This window comes from Pleurodeles waltl, chromosome 2_2 (genome assembly GCF_031143425.1).
Source record: "Pleurodeles waltl isolate 20211129_DDA chromosome 2_2, aPleWal1.hap1.20221129, whole genome shotgun sequence".
Classification (NCBI taxonomy): Eukaryota; Metazoa; Chordata; class Amphibia; order Caudata; family Salamandridae; genus Pleurodeles; species Pleurodeles waltl.
Window position 1 is genome coordinate 348,567,079 of NC_090439.1, and position 21,456 is coordinate 348,588,534.

At 41.2% G+C, this 21,456-nt stretch overlaps 1 protein-coding gene across 1 annotated transcript in view; it reads right to left on the reverse strand.

Annotated features, from left to right (window-relative positions):
* Window positions 1-601: 601 nt before the first annotated feature.
* LAMA1 (laminin subunit alpha 1) overlaps window positions 602-21,456 on the reverse strand; it is a 979,910-nt gene continuing 959,055 nt past the window's right edge. Inside the window, exons 57-63 of the mRNA XM_069219856.1 lie at window positions 16,477-16,589; window positions 14,208-14,397; window positions 9,461-9,619; window positions 7,685-7,838; window positions 6,979-7,112; window positions 3,795-4,017; window positions 602-1,091 (exon numbers count right to left, since the gene is read on the reverse strand). Of these exons, the coding sequence (XP_069075957.1) occupies window positions 931-1,091; window positions 3,795-4,017; window positions 6,979-7,112; window positions 7,685-7,838; window positions 9,461-9,619; window positions 14,208-14,397; window positions 16,477-16,589 (1,134 nt within the window). The 3' untranslated portion in view covers window positions 602-930. The remainder of the gene's footprint in view (window positions 1,092-3,794; window positions 4,018-6,978; window positions 7,113-7,684; window positions 7,839-9,460; window positions 9,620-14,207; window positions 14,398-16,476; window positions 16,590-21,456) is intronic.

The window sequence follows — 21,456 nt, forward strand, 5'->3', positions numbered from 1 at the left end:
GGGGGTTGCTGAGCCTATTTCTTTGATATCTTCTGATTTATAACTGAAAATATGTTCTAGCTTAGTAAGCAAAGGCTTTATGCTGATGCATCGATTCTCTCATCAGCTCTCTTCATTCGGTATCTGAAATGAGACCTAATTCTATTTTGTTCCAATTTAGTTTAGGGAACTTGCGTTATGGAACACAAGTGTTGTATTATTACAATATTACTGTAATTTTAACCAATATTGCTCTCTTTCCTATATTGACATACCGATTATTGGATTATATGAACTTTTACTACTGATACTTAAAAGCTTAATACTCATTGAATAAATGATGAAAAGCGAAAGAATTGAAAATAAAACTCTAACTCACACACGTTCTTTTTATTGGTTGTACTAAAAGTATTTAATGGTTTATCGCTATGTGTTTTGATGTAGATTATTGCTTCTTTTTCCTTCTCCTTGTCGATGAACAAAGTTGTATACAACAAGCGGAGGGGGTTATTTCATGAATACAACTGAAGACTTAGATATAGAAAGCTCCATCAAGGTACAATTGTGCTCAATTATTTGATAACCAACAATCCCATTTAATGAAGAAAAATAGATCCACACATGAAACTCATGCTATTTTTATTGTCTTTGTGGAAAATGGCCTGGTGACCAGAAAACAAAAAAAAACATGTAATACTGTCAAGTAATCAGATGAACATTGACTGTAAACATTGATTAATAAAAATGAAAACTTATACCCTATTCATGCTGTTAACATTGCAGTAGAGGTATTTGTTGAAAAAATGTTTTTAAGTTAAAATGTACTTGTAAAACGTGGCTAAAATGTTGATCCTGAGTTGAAGAGCAAATGATTAAAAGAGAGGAGTCCTGGGTTTCCTCTGATAGTGTCCTCATTACAATATTGCATCAACCATGAAGGAGTCCTGAGGTTTAAATGTCTGTTGCAGGGCAGGAATGAGGGAAGACTCCCGGGTGCTCAAAGGCCTTGCTGAAGTCCTGTGCCTCACTGTATTGTCCTTTTGCCAGTACAAGGTTTCTCATGCATCCACGGAATGGCGTCCGGCTTGTCAAGCAGTTTTGTTTAACGTTGGCTGCAAAGAAAATGTTAAAAACCTTATGAAGATAATTGGCCTTCCAAATCATTTTCGCTTCAACAAGGATACGTTTTCTCATGATCAGCATGTCGAACAGATTAGCAGGCTCATCAAGAAAAGTTTTTTTATTTACTTGTTTTTCGCTTATTACTTCGGTGACAATATTCCTATATAGGCTAATGCTTCTATGTGACCAACAGATTTTTTATTGATTGCGTCCAGTGCTTTATTTTGTGATAGGATGAGGAAGCAAAAGATAGAAAAACAGTGGCAAATGGACAAAGCAGGGATGAAAAAGAACCTGCAACAGTGAAACAAAGACAGAACTTGTCGCTGATGGAAGAAAGAGACCTGAGGTGGAGTCAAGACTAGTTATCAGTGGTACTCATCAACTCTGTCATTTGGCAGTACCGGTGAAGGAAAGGAAAAACCCCTTCCACTTACTTTTCAACAAAATAGGCACTGCCTGTATCTATATTAAATTGCGGGAAGCACATAATCCAAACGGTTTGCAGAATGGCAGAGAGGTGGTGGAACTACATCTAAACATATAAACCTTTAGCAACTCATAATTAATTACCTACAGCGCTGTAGTAACCAAAGCTTTTAACCAAACTACCAGGGGTTTGCACAATTTGCTTTAGCGTGATTGCGCAAAATACCACAAAAACTATGCAAAATGGAAAATCATCATTTACAAAAATAGCACAAAAACACATATGCAGCAAACAACTGCAACTCGTGTTCTGATTGTTTATGTTGCTCCTGTGCTCCCACACTAACATTTTCTGCAAACATGTTGTAATTATACTACATGACATAATGGGGTAGTTTTGGGAATTTTACAGGTGCAATGCAAAATTTATGAAATTATGTGAGATTACTCTGGCATAACAGGAATTTCGCCTAAGCCTAGAAATTACTTAAACTGGCTACCTTATATTCGGTAAATAGTTATCCTTAACATGACAAACATAGGTTTATAGTTGGGTGGTAATGCAAAATGTTCAAATTTGTGAAAACAATATATAAATACGGAGGAGACTCCACTTGATTCCTACACTCTAAAGAGGGTGTAGGGAGCAATTTTACTTGTGGATTACTGTCTGGATTTAACACTTTATGCATTCTAGGCATCTCTTGTTTTTTACGAGCTAGTACCTAAACAACCTATATCAGTCTGAGGATATGTGGTGCCTAATTAATTCAAAAGATAAAAGAAATTAAATATATGAACTGGTTGGAAATATGATATTTGAAAGGAGAGTCTGTGTACCTGATCCTAAAGTAGTTTGCTTACTTAAGCTTTACTTTGGTTTGTGACAGAGCAATTTGCAACGTTAAAATCCCAAGTCAGATGTACAGAACAAGGATTGGAAGTATTTTACTCTTGCAATAACGTTTATATATGTGGAAATTCTGGAAATATTGTAATGTTAGGGTTAAAAGCGTGGTTATAGGCTACTCTGGGATTGTACAATTTCTCTGGTTTTGAAGTTTGGTACATAGGACTACTTTTCAACTGGTGAAATATTGTGTTGGGAATGCATAATATTTTCCTACTCCAGTCCGAATCCATGAGTATGACTTACTGTTGTTTTATTCTTTTTTTAAAACATAAGGTTGATACATATTAAGATATCTATTTTATTTCAAAAGACATGTAATTACATTAAACGTAAACTTTTACAATGTTTTTTCTAATGTTTGTGTTTCTTTTTTTGCATTTGTGATTATGCCTCTTTATAACTTTCTAAATATTAAAACATGCAACAAAATCAATGACACCCTATAGTTTGTCCCATAATTGAAGAAAGGCACATGTCTGCTGTTTTTCTCCTCATTCAATATACGTTGAGATCATTTCATTCTGGAGGAAGGGAGTTATCAGTAGATTTTTAATAATGCATCTCTGTCATCCCATATTTACAAGGCCACGAAAGCATCCTTGCATGGCTTTTCATGGCATTGTAAATATGGGCCCTTCCATGCATAAAACTGCATGAAAATGGCGTTCCAAATGTGTTGCTGTGGTTGTTCCCATGCAACAACCATGGAACGCTAAGGAATCTGGCGCATTCCCAGATTTACAAGTCCAAGAATGCATCAGATTCCTACACCACCTTACAGGTGGTGTAGAAATGATGCAATGGGGGAGAAATATCTTTACTTCTCGTTTTTCGGCAGCACACATAGAAAGAGGAAAACACCTCTCTTGATTTTTTTTTGCAGGAAGGTGTCCCTTCTTGCACAAAAACAATCATCCCCACAACACAGGCATCCTTGCACCATGGTATAAGGGTGTCTGCGTTGGCGGTAGGTAGTAGTTTGTGACCAGTGCAGGATGAGAGGACAGAAATGCACAGTATCTTGCAGATACAGTGCATTTCTGCCATTTCCCGGTGGCACAGGGTGATGCAGCGAGACATGTGCTGTGCCGCCCTGCACCACGGGGCTTGTAAATAAGCCGCTATGTGTCTTTCAAGCACAGGAATGGCACTAGGATTGGCCAAATATTTCCTGAGTTATTTGCACCGTACTGTAAAACGTTTTCAGTAATTTGCTATTGGAGGTCTTGAATTGGCATAATAGTAACTAAGGCACAGGCATTTGTGTAACACACAAGGCTGGACACTAAAGCTAATAATTTGTCAATTGCTTCATTCAAATATTCCTGCTAGAACAGAGTTGATTACATACCAGCATAGCCTCCAACATAAATTGGATTGTTCGTATCTGCTGAGGTAGACTGTGCATGGGGATTCTCCGACTTCACTAAGTTACCATCAACAATTAGTATGTTGTGGTGTTTGCTCTTGTTTGCTTGAAGTTTGTGCCATTTGCCATCACACAAGGCGCTGGTATGCTTTGGTTCATATATAGTTGTTATTCTGCCAGCACCGTTGTTTACATGGAACAAAACCTACATATAAAATGAAAAACAAGAAACAAATTAACAATAGCAAGAGTGTGTCACTCTAATATGAATAATACTTTGGAAAAAAATAATTGGCAACTATTTCTGTAACATTATCGTGTGCATAAAGTTGGAAGGCCCCTCATTAGAGACTGCCTTTTAGTTGTACTGCGACTGGAGGAATTACAAGCTGTGCATTTCAATTCTTGTCACAAATAGAATTTGAGATTCCTACCATATCAAGAATTCAAAGGGATGAATTAATGAAAACGTTACCTGTAACCATTGGATTGCAGACTGAAGTGCTTCAGGTTCACATGCCCTGCACACTCCTGCAGTCTAGGCACGGACGTAGCAACTTGTTCATCAGTAATTTTGAGTGCAGGAATCCCAAAACAATATTCCTGTGGGAACTGTGATAGTGGCCAATCCAAATTCCTGTTCAGTGGGTTTTGGAAGGTGAAAGTGCACAAAGTAACAAGCATTTGCAAAGCAATAAGTCTCTCATTTGCTTGAGTTAGGGCTATTGGGGTTGTAAATGTGTAACTGGATTTTTCTTGCCACATTGGTCAACACTGCTGAATAATTTGTTCCTCTCTGCCACATAATTCCAGTGGCCCTGCATACAACTAAAGCACTTCCATTTACCTTCTTCCTCTATCTGCAGCAAAAATTGAAAATATTGCCATTATTTATTATTTGTTTTATATTATTATTTTGGGGTCTTCCCCAACCTAGTGTGGAACTCAGAGTTGAACAAGACAAAAAGAGCACGCTGTGCGGTGAGTTATGGTCAAAAATATTATGTAAATTAGAAAGCCCTGCAAAGCAGTAACCAGTTTGTATATTTTTCAACTGCTAAAAACGTACGTAAGTGGTAGTCATGTAAAGCGCTCCTCTGATCGAGTTGGCGCTATATGAAAATTCATATTCTCATGTAAAACAATCCTCCAATCAAGTTTGTGCTATATGAACCTTTTAAAAACAAATAATGCAGCCTTTGTGCACAGACACTAAAAAAAAAACGGCATGCCCAAAACAAGGAAGAGCAAAAAACAACATACAGCCACGCATTGCGAAGTGGAGAGGCAAAAGAAAAAAGTAGTGCACCACACTAAGGTGTTTGGCCGATCGTGCAATAATCCATGTAACAGAGTCAGTCTCTAAGGCGGTAACAAAGCAGCCTCAAGGAAGAACAAAAGTAAAGCATTTTGAAAGGCAGGTCAAGGAACACATGAAAGTGAGTGGTGTGAGATGGGCATGTTGCAGTCCCACTGATGTAGATACAAACATGCCGAGAGACAGTGCTTGCACGCTGCCTAGGCTCAACAAAAATAGGGCCAGTATGGTGCAAAGCAGGAGCCACTGTTATTCTCCATGGTGAGAGTTAAATCATGTAATCCCTTTGGAAGTTTACCACAGGGAGGTGGGAAAATACCAATCCTCGCAATGTCAGTCTATCCCCCAGAGGAAATTTTGAGTCAGTTTTCTTGGTAGATTCATAAAGATCACTTAAGGAGTACTTTTGAAATTAATGTAGACCTCAATTGACAGGATATTGAATGGGTCTCTGGATCCCACTAGGATGTCAGGTCTATTTGAGTTTTTCAGCTCACATGCTAGAGACAACACTGTTGTTTAAGAAGTGATCAAGTACGGGTGTTATTTGTACCAGCAAGCCAAGAAAGAATAAATGATTTAGAAGAAGGGCATTGTGCTCTGTGGCAACTTTACTACTTTTGATTGAAAGAAGATGGTATCCCCTGTTTTGTGCAAAAGCTCAACTCAGCCATTAGACCTTTTATTTGAACAAGTGTACTCACATCAGTTAAAATGTAGAAATCCAATTCTGCAATGTCAACTCTTCAAAACGATTCCTTGAACAGTCGCACCAATCGCAGTTAGTTAACATATACTGTATGGTCCTTACAAGGCCTTTTCTAAGCACCGTATAGCAGTAAATTGTTACTGGGCAGTATCCTATTTCAGTAATGTGGTCTAACACACTGTCCAAGGGTATGAATTAATACTGCCCTCCAACTGTAGATACTTCCTTTGGGAACATAACAGCCTATAAGTAGTTAAATGGAGCATTGTAGGGCTTCCTGAGAAAGGACATAACACCAAATGGTCAACAACGACACCTACTCAAAAAAGAAAATGAGTGAAGAAAACAGAGACAGTTTCAAACCCAACAACTAGGTGGCAAAATAATGTGCACCCAGTGTGAGAATCCAGTAAGACTCACACTGCAAAACTCAGGTGAGGTATGACACATTAATGCAGACTAACTGCACTGTCAAGCCAGTACTTTAACTTAAAAAAGAGAGACATTTTATTTACAGAGGCGAAATCCAAACTGTTAGAACTATAGTCTTAAAAGCAAATCACAAGATGCTAGCACCCCTGGAGCTAAGATATTCCAGATGGTGGGTGACTCTAGAATATTCTAAACTCAACAAGTGCATTGTTCATTGCAAACGTTTTTTCCCACGGAATATATCAGAGTATACTCCTTGACCTAAGGGGAATTCAGCTTCTACAACTAAATGGTAAGAATACATATATATACTAATCGACTTAATTTTGTTGGTGATTTTTGTAAACATTTTACCAAATCATGATTAGGAGGTCCAGTCTGGAGCAGCTCCTCATGCTGAAGATTAGCTGCAGTCATACTCAAACAATAACCAAATGTCAGAAATAAACATTCTAAAAATGGTTACAAAATGTGGGGCATGCTGATGGTCATAGCCCAAAGGTTTTAGAAGCCAAATTACTTGCTCTTTTAAGAAAAGCATATGGCTTTGTTATGGTTCAGCCCTGTTCCTTATCACAATTACCATGCAAGCAAGTGCCCTAATCAAGTATGTAACAATATTTGGCTATAAAGATTTCCTTGCCAAACATGCAATTTCACTCATCGTTTTCTTAAAGCTCCTCTCATGCAGCATATACAACACTCACCTTCCCATTTACAATCTCAAGTCCCACAGCATCAACTTTAGCACTGCTGATTCCAACGAGGACTCCATTCATGGTCGTTGTGCGGAACTCAAAAGAGATGTTTACATCCGATCGAACTTTGTAACCGTCTTTAGCTGTGAGTATAATTTAAGAAACATAATAAATGTAACTCACATTATGTACTCTCTTGATTTTTTTATAAGACATATGCAGTTATGCCACTTAGTATCTCTTACTTTTTAGGTGTTACATTTGAAGGGTGTTTTTATATGACAGAAGGGGCAAAATGCATGCAGTAATCACAATCCCACTATTTTACACAGAGCACCCAAAATTGCAGCATGCTGACCATTCGCCTGATCCAAACTTTACTAAGCAGCTCAAATGTAAAACATGGGCTGCTATGCCTTCTAGTGCAAAGCAGTTTCTTTGTAGAATTTTACTTTATTTTCATTTTGGCCATAAAATTCGTCTCTACCATCAACCTGTAATTTATATCCAAAAACGGAATCTACCTATAGGGTTTATTGTACTGAATACAATGATTTCACAATGATCATAATACACAATTGTACACGCACCCCAAAGACAACTCTATCCATAGCACAACAAAGCAGGTCCCCCTGACCTTCCCCACCTCCCACATCAAATACAGGTGTAAACCGATCATGGAGAATGATGTGTATCATTAATGATAAATATTTACCCAGTGCAGCATGTCCACTTCCATCAAAGAAAGTGCCCTCTTGCACTGTCGCATAACATTTATCCACAAAGGCCCTTGAGAGTGGAGCTTGTGTATCCAACAGCTTGGAGTTAATTGTCACATTTCCAATGCAGGAAACCATGCTGTTTGAGACCTTGGAAGAGAATGCAGAACAATTAATGCACATGATCATAACCAACCCCTGAAACACTAATCTGGGCAGCAACAAACTCCAATTCCCAAAAAACCTTCTCCGAGACAAGGGTCTGAAGAAGCTACTTATCTGCCTGCAATAATGTTTCTGATAGAAACCTTTTCGCAAGCAGATTAATTTGTACTTGTCGTATCCAAAAGAACCAGAATGGCTTGAGATTCTACCAATGAATGGGTGAGAGCAGGCATTCAGCACATACAAGCATATCATTTAGCTTCACAGGGCACTTGTGGACTCACACAAAACCAGTCATAACGAGGTTGTCTGAACATTTGCAGTCATAACGAGGTGAGGCTATTGAATTATAGCAACTGCTAATCACGTTTCCATAGATGCAATATACAACAGGAATTATAGAGTAGCAGTTTGTTTCTGCAAATTTTTCACTATCTAAATCTAGTTTCAGTGTTTGCATGATTTTGTTTTGCAGCAGGTAACAAGAATGGATTTCTTATGCCGAAAAGAGGTATAACCATATTTGTGATGCAGACACGTCACTTAACTTTAAGGGCCTGATTACATGCCAAACGAACTGTATCATGTTTTGGAGAAATTACTATTCTTACTTCACCATCTGCAAAAAACACGCCTTAAATATTGTCATCACTTTCTGTTTCACATGTTCTGGTTATTTAGAACCTTCACTTGCCACATATGGCCTTGACGTGGTCTGCACTCAGTAACAGGGATTTTTCAGTGCAGGTAAGTATGAAGCCTCCATTGGATGGGTGCAGTGGATTATTCTGAATCAATAATCTTCCTATCATTCTATGTGCTGCTAAATTATGGCCCATACCCAATTGAGATGCAGACCCATGTTCTGACCACCCCATCTATCTCGTTTCATGGATGTCTACGTAAATCTGTGTCTCTTAAAGGTAATTACACATTTTCCCAATACATACAGTGAATTTCAATATTTCACCGTTTGTCTTTTGTATTGTTCACCATTCCATTTCTTATGTTTGTGTAAGACTGTTTCTTTGGTTTCAAAAATATAAGCAAAGAAATTGATCAACGCTCAAAAAACCCATCACTTAACTTTAGAGAAATTAACATTTTATCAGTTACAATTGCAAGCTGTTAAATTCGTCATAACATACCACATGCTCTCTGCAGTTTTCTCTGTAGAGTGTATATGTAGTTCATGCAATGTAAATGAACATGGTACTGAAGCTACCAGAGAAAAATGAAATGTTCATAAATTAGCTAAAACAGTGTTTTGTGTTTTTCTAGCAACTCACAGATTAGCAAATCCTTAAACCTATCTGAGAGGCTGGGAAATACACTACTTTGTGAAGAATGCCTCTGTGTGGGGGTCACAAAGTACCAGTCTTTGTGAGTCGATTAAAATCAATCATTTAAAAAAGAAATACAAACCTTTTTGAGAGCTGTCCCCCAATATTTACTAGTTGGGGGAGAAATTATTGGATAATGTGTGACTACTTTAAAATAGAGGATTACGCATTTCTGCAGTCATTGGAATATTCGGTATAGCTCTCTCCATCATCACAAACATACACTACGAATATTATATGTAAAATTTCCTAAAGCAGGCTTACAATTCCTATCTTCTTGATGGTGTAGTTTGGTGGCAGTCCTCCAAGAAAGAACTTTCCTTCTACATCCAGAGTGCTGCCATCGCCAAGGGCACTGACTGCAGTCGATTCTTCTGTGTCAACGGTGACTGATCCTTTCCTTTTCACATATTCAGCCTTGACCTGGATGAAATAAGAACAGTTTCTTCATAACTATGCAGCAAGAGAGGTAGGAGACACTAGCTGCCTTGAAACCACCCCTTCATAACACGTTGTCACAATGAGGCAGCCTTTACAAAAAGGGTTTACTTACTGTTCTTACAGTTTATTTAATTTCTGTATTACATTTCAGGTTCCCAAAAGCAACCTCCCTCTCACGCACATGGAAGAACCAATAGACAGACAACAACCATACCTGTGCCCTTGTAACAAGAGGCATATTTATATATATAGTCACAGACAAAACACATAAGGGAAAACATAGATGGTGCATAAGTAAAACACAGGGGCAGAGCAGTGTATGGTGGACAAGTCATGGATGCTTAACTCTTGCTGAAGATCTTATATCATTATGTCATTTTAAAATTATTATATATTGACATTGTGTCCTATGTCATTCAAAAGCAGCAAACTGCACTTCACGAAATCACAACTTATTAGATCCTTTACTACAATGATTAATAATGCCACTTAATTTGGATGCACCAGAATAAAGTTGAAGATAAATAGAGGAAATAATGTGCAGTCAACAGAACGCAAGCAGAACAAGAAAAAACTGAATTTCTGATTTAGGGGGGTTAGATGGAGGAAGTGAGAAGTCAGCCAGTAGCATGAAAAGAAAGAAAGTAAAGACTACTATCAAAATAAGACATTAAGGCACATATTTGGGAGTACTCCTCATAGACGTGGAAATAAAGACCAAAAAAGGAAATAATGCAGATGAAAAGTGTGGTCTAAATAAGTAATTAAGGACAGAACCTTAAAAAAACATCAGAATAAAGTAGAAAATGATGACTGGCTGACACTATTTTGAACAGGCACATAGAGAGATAAAGAATGCAGGTGAGACGATAGGTGATATGTGAGTAGACAAAGCGCCACAGAGAGGAACACCAAACTGAAGTAGAAGAGACTTTAAAGACAGCCCTGTTGGATATATGGACTAAGTATGGCCGAATATGTAAGAAAAAAAACAAGAGAGGTCAAAAAGGGAAATTCCATGTGAACTGGGAAAGTGGAGCAAAGAATAGAGTAAGCCACTGTGTCAAAGCGAATAGAGATGTGACGAGGAATACAAAGAGAGTGTGGCTTTGAGCTGTGAGCAGTTGCTAAAGTGTTTGTGGATGACAGAAAAGAAGGTTCTTCTCAGTGACTAGAATGAAAGCCAGGCTAAAGAAGACAAAAAGACACCTAGAATGAAGATAAAATGAGACTTGATTAAAGACGAAAGGTCCCAGCCATTTGGAGATCACAGATAGGCAATTGATTGGCTGAAAGGAGAAGAAAGATCATGAACGTAATATAAGGATTAAAAGAATATCAGAATGGTTGAAAGAAATGGGAAATTGTAGGTAGAAGAGATACATTTGAAGAGTCTGACAAGGTATATTAATAGCAAGTAATGATAAACAGGAACAAATGGCCTCAGAAGGAATGTTAGTCGATTAGCCCTAAAAAGCCAAACCTGGAAGTCATAGTCAGAAATAGGAGTGGGTGACAATAACGTTGAATGAATAGATGAAGGCAGAAGGGTGAGATAGGGAACTGATAGACAAACATGAATACAGTTTATCAATCTTAGCAACTTCAGATGAGAAAAAAAGAGAGGCCAGAAGCACAAAGATAAAGAAGTTAAAAAAGAACTGAGAAAGAACAATGGTTGCAAGAGAAGTTATTTGGTCATCATTTAGCTTAATGTAAATTTAAATTATATAGTGAAGAACAGTGAGGATGTGGAGATCTAATGGGCAGAGCTTGGGGTACAGCGAGCAACATGCAGAATAGAAAGACGTCTTGAAACAAGGTCAAGATGGAGGGACGAGGAGACATCAAAAAGGGTACACAGTCATACATAGAAGTACGAAAGCTTGATATTGGGAAAAGTTCTCTACAAGAAAACAAGTCAAAGTGATAAGAAGATAGGAGAAAAGTGGGGAAGAGAAATAAAGGCGTCAAAAAGAAGATGAGATTCAGACAATAACCAGTAACATTAGAGAAGAAATCCAACCAAGTCCAAGGGTAAATGTTAGAAAATAGAAGGGAAAGACAAAACTTATGTATGGAATGAGGATAAATGTTAAAGTCCTTGATAAAAAGGACAATGGAGGGCAGAAAATAAGAGGGATAACAACTCATGTCTTAATTGAAAAGAGAGGGCAGAGATGATTAGAAAAGAGATGGAATAAGGTGGATGGAAATAAGCATAAAGGATCTTTAAAGAGGAAGGGCAGGAAAACGAGATGAACAAGAGTGAAGGTGCAATGGAAGAATGGTATTGTAATCCAGTGTCCCACCATTCCAATAAAGTAAGGGTGAAGAAAAAATGCAAGCCATTGTACCGTGACAGCAACATGTGTTAAAAGAATTGAAGGAAGTTTCAGTAATGTATAGGAATTAAGAGATGAACAGCCTCATTTAAATGTAGGGGTTAACAAAAAAAATCCTCCATTTTCTGGAGGGAGTACTTAATGTGGAGGCAAATCTACAGGTGAAATTCCTTTCAGCATAGGGATAGAATGGAGGTGAAAATTCCTGATTTTGTTCAGGATTTGGCATTTTCCCTAAAAATTGGATGATCCTGTAAAAGCGGAGGTAGGGTTTTTGCAAATTGAGAAACATTTTATTACTATTTCATGCAATGCGACGTAGAATGGGAACTTGCTGTGTGTGAATTCCCTGAAAGAGAGAGAGCAAAAATGGTGCATATTTACAAAAAATATGGAACATTTCCGCTTTTTCCTTGTTCTGATGCACTTGTGGCAGCCTAGCGCCAAAGCAAGCACCCTTGCACCATAGTGGTGTGCCTGTGTTCCTGGTAGGGTTGTTTTATGCAGAAAGGACACCTTCCTGAACGAAAACAATCCAAAGAAGAAAATGACTCTTTCTATGTGTGCTGCTGAATACAGTACATTTGGAATGAGGAATTAATGAGGAGTGAGGAGAAATAAACATATTTCACTTCATTACGCCTCTGTCTGGTAGGCGCACCATGTTGGTACAAATACAGGTTTACAAGATTTTGTAAATCTGAGTTTGTGTCAAAATGCATGGCTGGACGCTGGGAACGCCCATGTCCCACCCATGTAACGCCTACCTAATACAAAGTAAAGCTAGGCAGTGCTGTGCGCTGCCTTCCATTACTTTGTAGTTTCTAAACCATGCAAAGCCACACAAAGTGACTTTGCATGGCTTAGTAAATGGCAAAAATAATTTTTCAACTGGGCTGCGCCACAAAAGTGACGCAACCCTGATGCAAAATCTTAGTTAATCTGGGCCTGAATATACTTTTTGTATGGTATAAAAGAATTAAGATGAGGATGGGGTACAGAAACACGTTGGCCCTTTTCTCCACAGTACTAGCTATGAAACTGGTGGTAGAAGTGAAGTGACCAGCCAGCATTATGGAAGGCAGTTTTAAAAGAGACCCACTCCAGGCTGATATTCTGTTGTCCTATGGCTGCCTTCTGGAGCATTCAGGCATGTAAGACAGCAGGGAAGGGAAAGTGTCTTGCTGCCAGCAACGTAGATGACGGCGGAGCACTAGCAGATCCATTGCTGCTTACATCCCCGAAACTGTGCAGAAAGGTGCAGGTGAACGCACAAAGGATGAGGGACCTGTCATGCAGAAGATTTAGGATCCTTCAGTACAGCTACATGCTCATTCTCAGTTCCCAGCAAAATACGATGTAATATCCTTTAGTGCTCTTTATATTACCACGTGCATTAACTCCTGATTTTGGGGTTCATGCAAACTGATCAGGAATTATGCATATAAACACCTTAACTGCACATTTTCAGACATTTATAAAACCTGGCGTTTGAGGCTAGCACTGCAGCACTGATGTATGACCATATCACACTCTGCATTTTTAGCACAAAACGTCAAATCTGCGCACCTAGGAAGTGGAAGCCTTAGTATGGCAAAGGTCAATTGTAAGTGACAATTTTCAGGACCTTTGGAATACCAGGTACATTCACAGGAGAGACAATGCCTCGAACTAGTAATTGTTTAATTTGCCTTTGAATTACTAGACAGTTAAACGTAATTCCTCTTTGGAGTATCCAAAGTGCCCCAATTTTGAAACCCCGAAGTCCTATTTTTATTAATGCTCCTTCTCTAACCCTCTTTTACATCTTGAACAATATCCTACACTAAGGATTTATGGTGCCACATTTTTAACTTACATGGAGACACCCAGGAGCTTCTAACATGGTTTAAGTTATGCTGCTTCCACCACCAGGAGAAAAGAAGGTTCACCACGCAAGGGCCAACCCTTCAGTGGTTCCCTATTCAGTTCAAGGTCTATGAGTACCTGTGATATATGGGAGAATCTGGTGCCCTTCATTACATTCTGAAGGAGGTCCCCAACAGTTTACGTTATGCCACTGGCATCACATGCTAAGGAACCAGTAACAGTCATGATTCTGCAAACTGACGTGAAATCATTCTGTTTAGAATTCACAACATACAATTTACAAATGTGCCTACTTCATAAAATTCCTAATCATGTTGTAGTAAAGAAACAGTTCAGCATTCATCTGGAACTCTTACCGTATGCCATATTCCATCACTAATGTGAACAGGGTGAGTGGCCACTGCCTGTCCTTTGCCAAGATCAAACAGAAACTGTAGCTGCCCATTGTGGAGCTGAAGAGCTGCATAGTCACCTTGGTTCTGATGGGCCACATAAAAAATCAATCCACTGGAGGCATACGTTCTGATACTCAACTGCACAGAAAGCCTAGGTAGCAAGAAAAAGAAGAATATGCCCACTGAAGATTGCTTACAGAAACTTCATGATAATTAGCAGGTGTGCACCATCAGCATGAGAGGGTCAACCATTGAGCCCATTTCCCCATGGCCATGCCTGTTCTCAACTTCCCATCTGTCCTTTTATTTGCTGTATGACCCAGCATTTTGTCCCGCTCCACCCACTAGTGGTGCAATTATATACTGCATGTGAGTCTAGAAAATAGTTCACGCTTCAAAACAGAATCCTAACCTAAGTTGCTGGCACTGAAGAAAACACCATTGACACCACATTTTTCCCATTTCGGTACTGTTTCACCTCACAATGGTTGTTTTGTCTCATCCTTGGGCCACAATCAATTATTTCTCCTTCTCTGACCCACTCCCACATCAAGGTCCCATAAACTCTTGCTGGCTTAACAATATGGATGTCACGCACCATCTCATTACTGGCTCTGCTGTGGTTGCACAAGATCTCTGCTACTATTACAAGATCCAGTTTCCCTTTCCTTGAAGAAGCACATTATTTTCAAACTGCACTGACTCATAGTCACAACAACACCAACAAAATTAGTTGTACCTGCAAACTTGTTGTCATCCAAGCAACCGTTATTTCAGCTCTGTTGAGATTTCTTGCTATCTAGCCAGCAGTACCTTATTTATGAGAGAACCTTCCTCCATCCGAAACTGGGAAGCCTCAAATGACAACGAGTACTAAGTAGAGTTTAGGAGATGGTATCTGCCTTTTAATTTGATGAACTCAGTACCCACGAGTTCCTATTATTTTTTAATGTGGTTTTCCATCACCTTCTGAAGGTATTACATTTTATTACATTTTATTGCATGTTTTATAAGCTCTGAAGACAGTGAAGGGACAGAACATTGTGTACTGAATATCATATTACACAAATATTGTTAAAACAATATCGACAGGTTAGTTTATATAGGTAGGAATAGAATAGGTTTTCTATATTTAACTACACATATATGTACTTTGAGGATACATATATATTTAAGGTACGTAGATGCGGAGTTATGAAGAGTAAATCTATTCTCACCAAGTTTTTCTTGTAACTCACCATTCAGTACACAATATTCCGGACTACAACCCTCAACCTGATATTCAATCCTGGTAGCCAAATGTGAGCATCTTGAGAAATGGATGATGCTACTGTTCTGCCTAACTGTGCCTAGTCCACTGTGTGCGTTTAGGCCATCGTTGGGGAAGGCATTTAGGTCTATCTAGGTGCAGTGTAACTCAGTCCGTATGATCAGAAGCGCTTGCTCTCACTCAATGCCAGTCCCGTATTTCCGCCAACTAAAAATGTTTAGTAGCAGCTTCTCTTTTGATTTATTTGCATGTTAAGATTCGGCTTACTGGTGATCACCTACAATATAGGGAAACTGTTGGGCCCTTGCATTTCTGACATAACCTGCAGTTTGCTGACAGGCACTGCTTGGGTAGCTCCCTATGGACACTTGAGCACTCTAAAAGTTCCCTTTGTTAATTAGCAGTGCCCAACCTTATTATTGTGGCAAAATTACTGCAGATATATTGTGACATAAGAAATAACTTGCCATGATCTAAATATGAATGCAATGTAATTACTTCCAAACTACTCAAAATCATGTGGCAATTCCAAAATAAGCACGTCTTTTCAGAACTGCATACATTTATATGTTCCTATGTATATCTGAAGCTTCTGTTCTATTGAAATGTTTCCAATGAACAAAACATCTCTGACCCATAAAGCAATATTGTGCTACAAAATAAATCACATTATTGCTATCTAGTAATACTGAAAAGTACAGCAAAGTTGAGCCATGCAGTATGCCAAGGACTGTGTCGCAATAAAGTTTCAAGGCTCTTAAAATCACACAAACACACATCTCAAAGAAATGACACATCCGATGCTTCATAGAGCAAGAATACAAGCCACTGACTGGAGTATTAAGCCAGGTAGCAACTCTGAAGCAACGCCGTGACAGCACTTGACTTTCAGATGTTAATAAATAGGAAAATTACAGGAGTTACCTCTTTGTACATGGACAACGGAAACTAAATACTCACTTCCTACGGACAGCAGCGTGATCAAATGGCAGCACCAAGTGGCTTCTTAAACTGCTCCCAAAGTGCTGTGCCCCAGGGAGGATGGTTGGACTATCATCTTGTGCACACTGTGCCTAAAATTAACAGAGGGACAACTTAGTAGGCATTAAACAAATACTCAATATGGACAGATCACAATGAAAGTTGTGCAACTGCAATCAAACACAGCCCCTAATTTTTTGTAACTATACCCGCTAATCTCTTAGTCCGCCTGCCTAATTTAGAGACCTTAAGTATTCTGTTGACAAAGCCCCAGTTCGTTCTGCCTACGTAACACTTGCTCTGATGGCCCAACGGAGTAGATTTAATTGGAGGAAGGACATTACACTATCCGCCCTATTTAGGGTTGACAATGTGATGCCTTTTTTTCCTGTATGACTGTAAAGAAAATTGTACAGCCTGGATACTGCAGTGACCTAAGCTACACATTAAGATATTTGGAACAGAGGTCCCTATGGTAATAATAAGGAAGAAAAGATTATAATTTTTTTTCAAACTTTACATTGCTCAATACTAAGATCATAAAAAATAGAAAACAGGTAAAATAATTGATTTGTGAGGAATAGAAAGTGCTCGGTGCTCAAAACTTAGTGATATACTTGTGCAAATTACACTATACACAGTATCATCAAGATTTAAAAAGTGCCCATAAAAGATGTAGGAAGTTGGCTCTGTATGCACTATTTCAAAGTAAGGAATAGTATGCACAGAGTCCAAGGGTTCCCCTTAGAGGTAAGATAGTGGCAAAAAGAGATAATACTAATGCTCCATTTTGTGGTAGTGTGGTCGAGCAGTAGGCTTATCAAAGAAGTAGTGTTAAGCATGTGTTGTACATACACACAGGCAATAAATGGGGAACACACACTCAGAGACAATTCCAGGCCAATAGGTTTTGTTATAGAAAAATATATTTTCTTAGTTTATTTTAAGAACCACAGGTTCAAGATTTATATGTAATACTTCAAATGAAAGGTATTGCAGATAGGTACTTTAGGAACTTTGAATTAGCAAAATAGCATATATAGTTGTCACATAAATCACATATAGCTCTTTTAAAACTAGACAGTGCAATTTTCAACAGTTCTGGGGAGAGTAAGAGTTTGTTAGTTTTTGCAGGTAAGTAAACCACCTATGGGGTTCAAGTTTGGGTCCAAGGCAGCCCACCGTTGGGGGTTCAGAGCAACCCCAAAGTCACCACACCAGCAGCTCAGGGCCGGTCAGGTGCAGAGGTCAAAGTGGTGCCCAAAACGCATAGGCTTCAATGGAGAAGGGGGTGCCCCGGTTCCAGTCTGCCAGCAGGTAAGTACCCGCATCTTCAGAGGGCAGACCAGGGGGGTTTTGTAGGGCCCCGGGGGGGACACAAGTCCACACAGAAAATACACCCTCAGTGGCACGGGGGCGGCCGGGTGCAGTGTGCAAACAAGCGTTGGGTTTGTAATAGAAAGCAATGGGAGACCAAGGGGTCTCTTCAGCGATGCAGGCAGGCAAGGGGGGGCTCCTCGGGGTAGCCACCACCTGGGCAAGGGAGAGGGCCTCCTGGGGGTCACTCCTGCACTGGAGTTCGGATCCTTCAGGTCCTGGGGGCTGCGGGTGCAGAGTCTTTACCAGGCGTCAGGATCTGAGAAGCAGGCAGTCGCGGTCAGGGGGAGCCTCGGGATTTCCTCTGCAGGCGTCGCTGCGGGGGCTCAGGGGGGGCAACTCTGGCTACTCACGGTCTCGCAGTCGCCAGGGAGTCCTCCCTGAAGTGATTGTTCTCCGCAAGTCGAGCCGGGGGTGTCGGGTGCAGAGTGCCAAGTCTCACGCTTCCGGCGGGAAACACGAGTTGTTTCAAAGTTGCTTCTTTGTTGCAAAGTTGCAGTCTTTGGTGAACAGAGCCACTGTCCTCGGGAGTTCTTGGTCCTTCTAGATGCAGGGCAGTCCTCTGAGGCTTCAGAGGTCGCTGGTCCCTGTGGAAAGCGTCGCTGGAGCAGTGTCTTTAGAAGTGGGGAGACAGGCCGGTAGAGCTGGGGCTAAAGCAGTTGGTGTCCCCGTCTTCTCTGCAGGGTCTTTCAGCTTAGCAGTCCTCTTCTTCTTAGGTTGCAGGAATCTGAGTTCCTAGGTTCTGGGGAGCCCCTAAATACTGAATTTAGGGGTGTGTTTAGGTCTGGGACGGCAGTAGCCAATGGCTACTGTCCTTGAGGGTGGCTACACCCTCTTTGTACCTCCTCCCTGAGGGGAGGGGGGCACATCCCTGTTCCTATTGGGGGAATCCTCCAAAATCAAGATGGAGGATTTCTAAAAGTCAGAGTCACCTCAGCTCAGGACACCTTAGGGGCTGTCCTGACTGGCCAGTGACTCCTCCTTGTTTTTCTAATAATCTCTCCTGGACTTGCTGCCAAAAGTGGGGGCTGTGTCCAGGGGGCGGGCATCTCCACTAGCTGGAGTGCCCTGGGGCATTGTAACACGAAGCCTGAGCCTTTGAGGCTCACTGCTAGGTGTTACAGTTCCTTCAGGAGGGAGGTGTGAAGCACCTCCACACAGAGTAGGCTTTTGTTTCTGTCCTCAGAGAGCACAAAGGCCCTCAACACATGGGGTCAGAAACTCGTCTCTCAGCAGCAGGCTGGCACAGACCAGTCAGTCCTGGTCCTGGGGTATCTCTAAGATGCCCTCTGTGTGCATTTTTTAATAAATCCAACACTGGCATCAGTGTGGGTTTATTATTCTGAGAAGTTTGATACTAAACTTCCCAGTATTCAGTGTAGCCATTATGGAGCTGTTGAGTTCGTTTTTACAAGACTCCCAGACCATATACTCTTATGGCTATCCTGCACTTACAATGTCTAAGGTTTTGCTTAGACACTGTAGGGGCATAGTGCTCATGCACCTATGCCCTCACCTGTGGTATAGTGCACCCTGCCTTAGGGCTGTAAGGCCTGCCAGAGGGGTGACTTACCTATGCCATAGGCAGTGTGAGGTTGGCATGGCACCCTGAGGGGAGTGCCATGTCGACTTAGTTATTTTCTCCCCACCAGCACACACAAGCTGGCAAGCAGTGTGTCTGTGCTGAGTGAGGGGTCCCTAGGGTGGCATAGGACATGCTGCAGCCCTTAGAGACCTTCCCTGGCATCAGGGCCCTTGGTCCCAGGGGTACCAGTTACAAGGGACTTACCTGGGTGCCAGGGTTGTGCCAATTGTGGAGACAATAGTACATTTTAGGTGAAAGAACACTGGTGCTGGGGCCTGGTTAGCAGGGTCCCAGCACACTTCCCAGTCAAGTCAGCATCAGTATCAGGCACAAAGTGGGGGGTAACTGCAACAGGGAGCCATTTCTTTACACAAGCCCCATCCCCAGCCCACAGGCCAGGAGACTCAGCCAAAGCTGGGAGAGTCTTCCTAGTCTGTCAGGAGAGGAAGAGTAGAGGAAATAGGCTGGTTTGTTGCAGGGCCTACTCTGCCTTACATTCTCTTGTTCAGGTCATTCCCTCTGGGGAACTGACCCACTTCCACAGTGATAGGACCTAGTCTGAATTGCCTCGTGTCTGGGTCTTTAATGTCTCCACCCATTCTCTCTATTTTGGGGTTAGAGGTATCCACCTCTGCTAATCTTATTTTAGCCAGAGTCACCTCTAGCTTACCCAAAGAGGTTACCCAGAGCTGGAGTAACCCCACCATGACCAACAGGGTCAGGGGGCCTAACTTGCTATTTGGCATGGGGTCAGACCACCATGCCAAGGATAGTGCAGCCATAAAGGCTAACACCCAGCAGAGGCCACTGACAGCTGTCAGTGCCCAGAACCACACCTTTAGCTCTTCACCTACAAGGGAAGGGGCTAAGTTACAGGCTTCTTTGGGTTCAGGGTGCCTGTCTGCTGTATTAGAGTGGGGGGTTACCACATCTTGTAGTAAACACCCTTCTTCTACTCTTTCTTCTGTTAGCTGAGGAGCCACCCACTCAGGCTTAACAGTTGCCTGACTAGCCAGGACTTCTTGTGGGTTAGGTTGGACGTTACCAGTGCCACTTTTGGAGTTCTCCCCTACTGGAGCAGAATCTCCTTGGCTTGCTGGAACCTTGGCTAAAGGTTGTCCACCCTTCCTACACTGTTTTCTTTTCTTTTTCTTCTGGGGCCTACTTGCATTTACTGCAGAGGCAGCACGTCCAGAATCCTTGGGAGAGGACTGGCACTGGACCAGTTCCTCTCTTGGGCTCTAACTAACCTCTGGGTAGTCATTTCCAAGGAGAAAATCAAGGGGGAGGTCTGTACTGACTACCACCCTTCTCCAGCTAAAAGTCCCACCCACTTCTATGGGCACAAAAGCCACAGGCCTATCAGTGACCCTGTCTGGGCTAACTCTTACTCTGGCAGTCTCACCTGGGATGTACTGGTTTGAGAACACCAGCCTGTCATGCACAATAGTGTGACTGGCACAAGTGTCTCTCAGGGCAGTGGCTGGGATTCCATTCACCAGTAGGTGGTGGAAGTGTCTACTTCCCTCTGGAATCTCCAACTCACCTGTTGGGCCCTTTTTCCAGTTGAAGGCTATGAAGACCTCCTCATCTGAGGAGTCATCCCCAATGGCTACACTGGTCACCCCTGGGATTTTACTAGGGGGGTTGTTTTTGGGACAAGAAGTGTGCTTGGTGTGGTGCCCTGTCTGTCTACAGTTTTGGCACCATGCCTTAGTGGCATCCCAGTTCTTACCCTGGTACCCACCTTTGTTTTGGGTTGTGTCTTGGGGCCCACCCACCTGATCTGGTTTTTGGGGGCCTACAGAGGACTCTTTCTCTTTGTCTCTAGTGTCACCCACTTTCTCCTGGGGAGGCTTTGTAACCCCTTTCTTTTGGTCACCCCCAGTGGAAGTTTTGGTTACTCTAGTCTTGACCCAGTGGTCTGCCTTCTTTCCCAATTCTTGGGGAGAAATTGGACCTAGGTCTACCAGATATTGATGCAACTTTTCATTGAA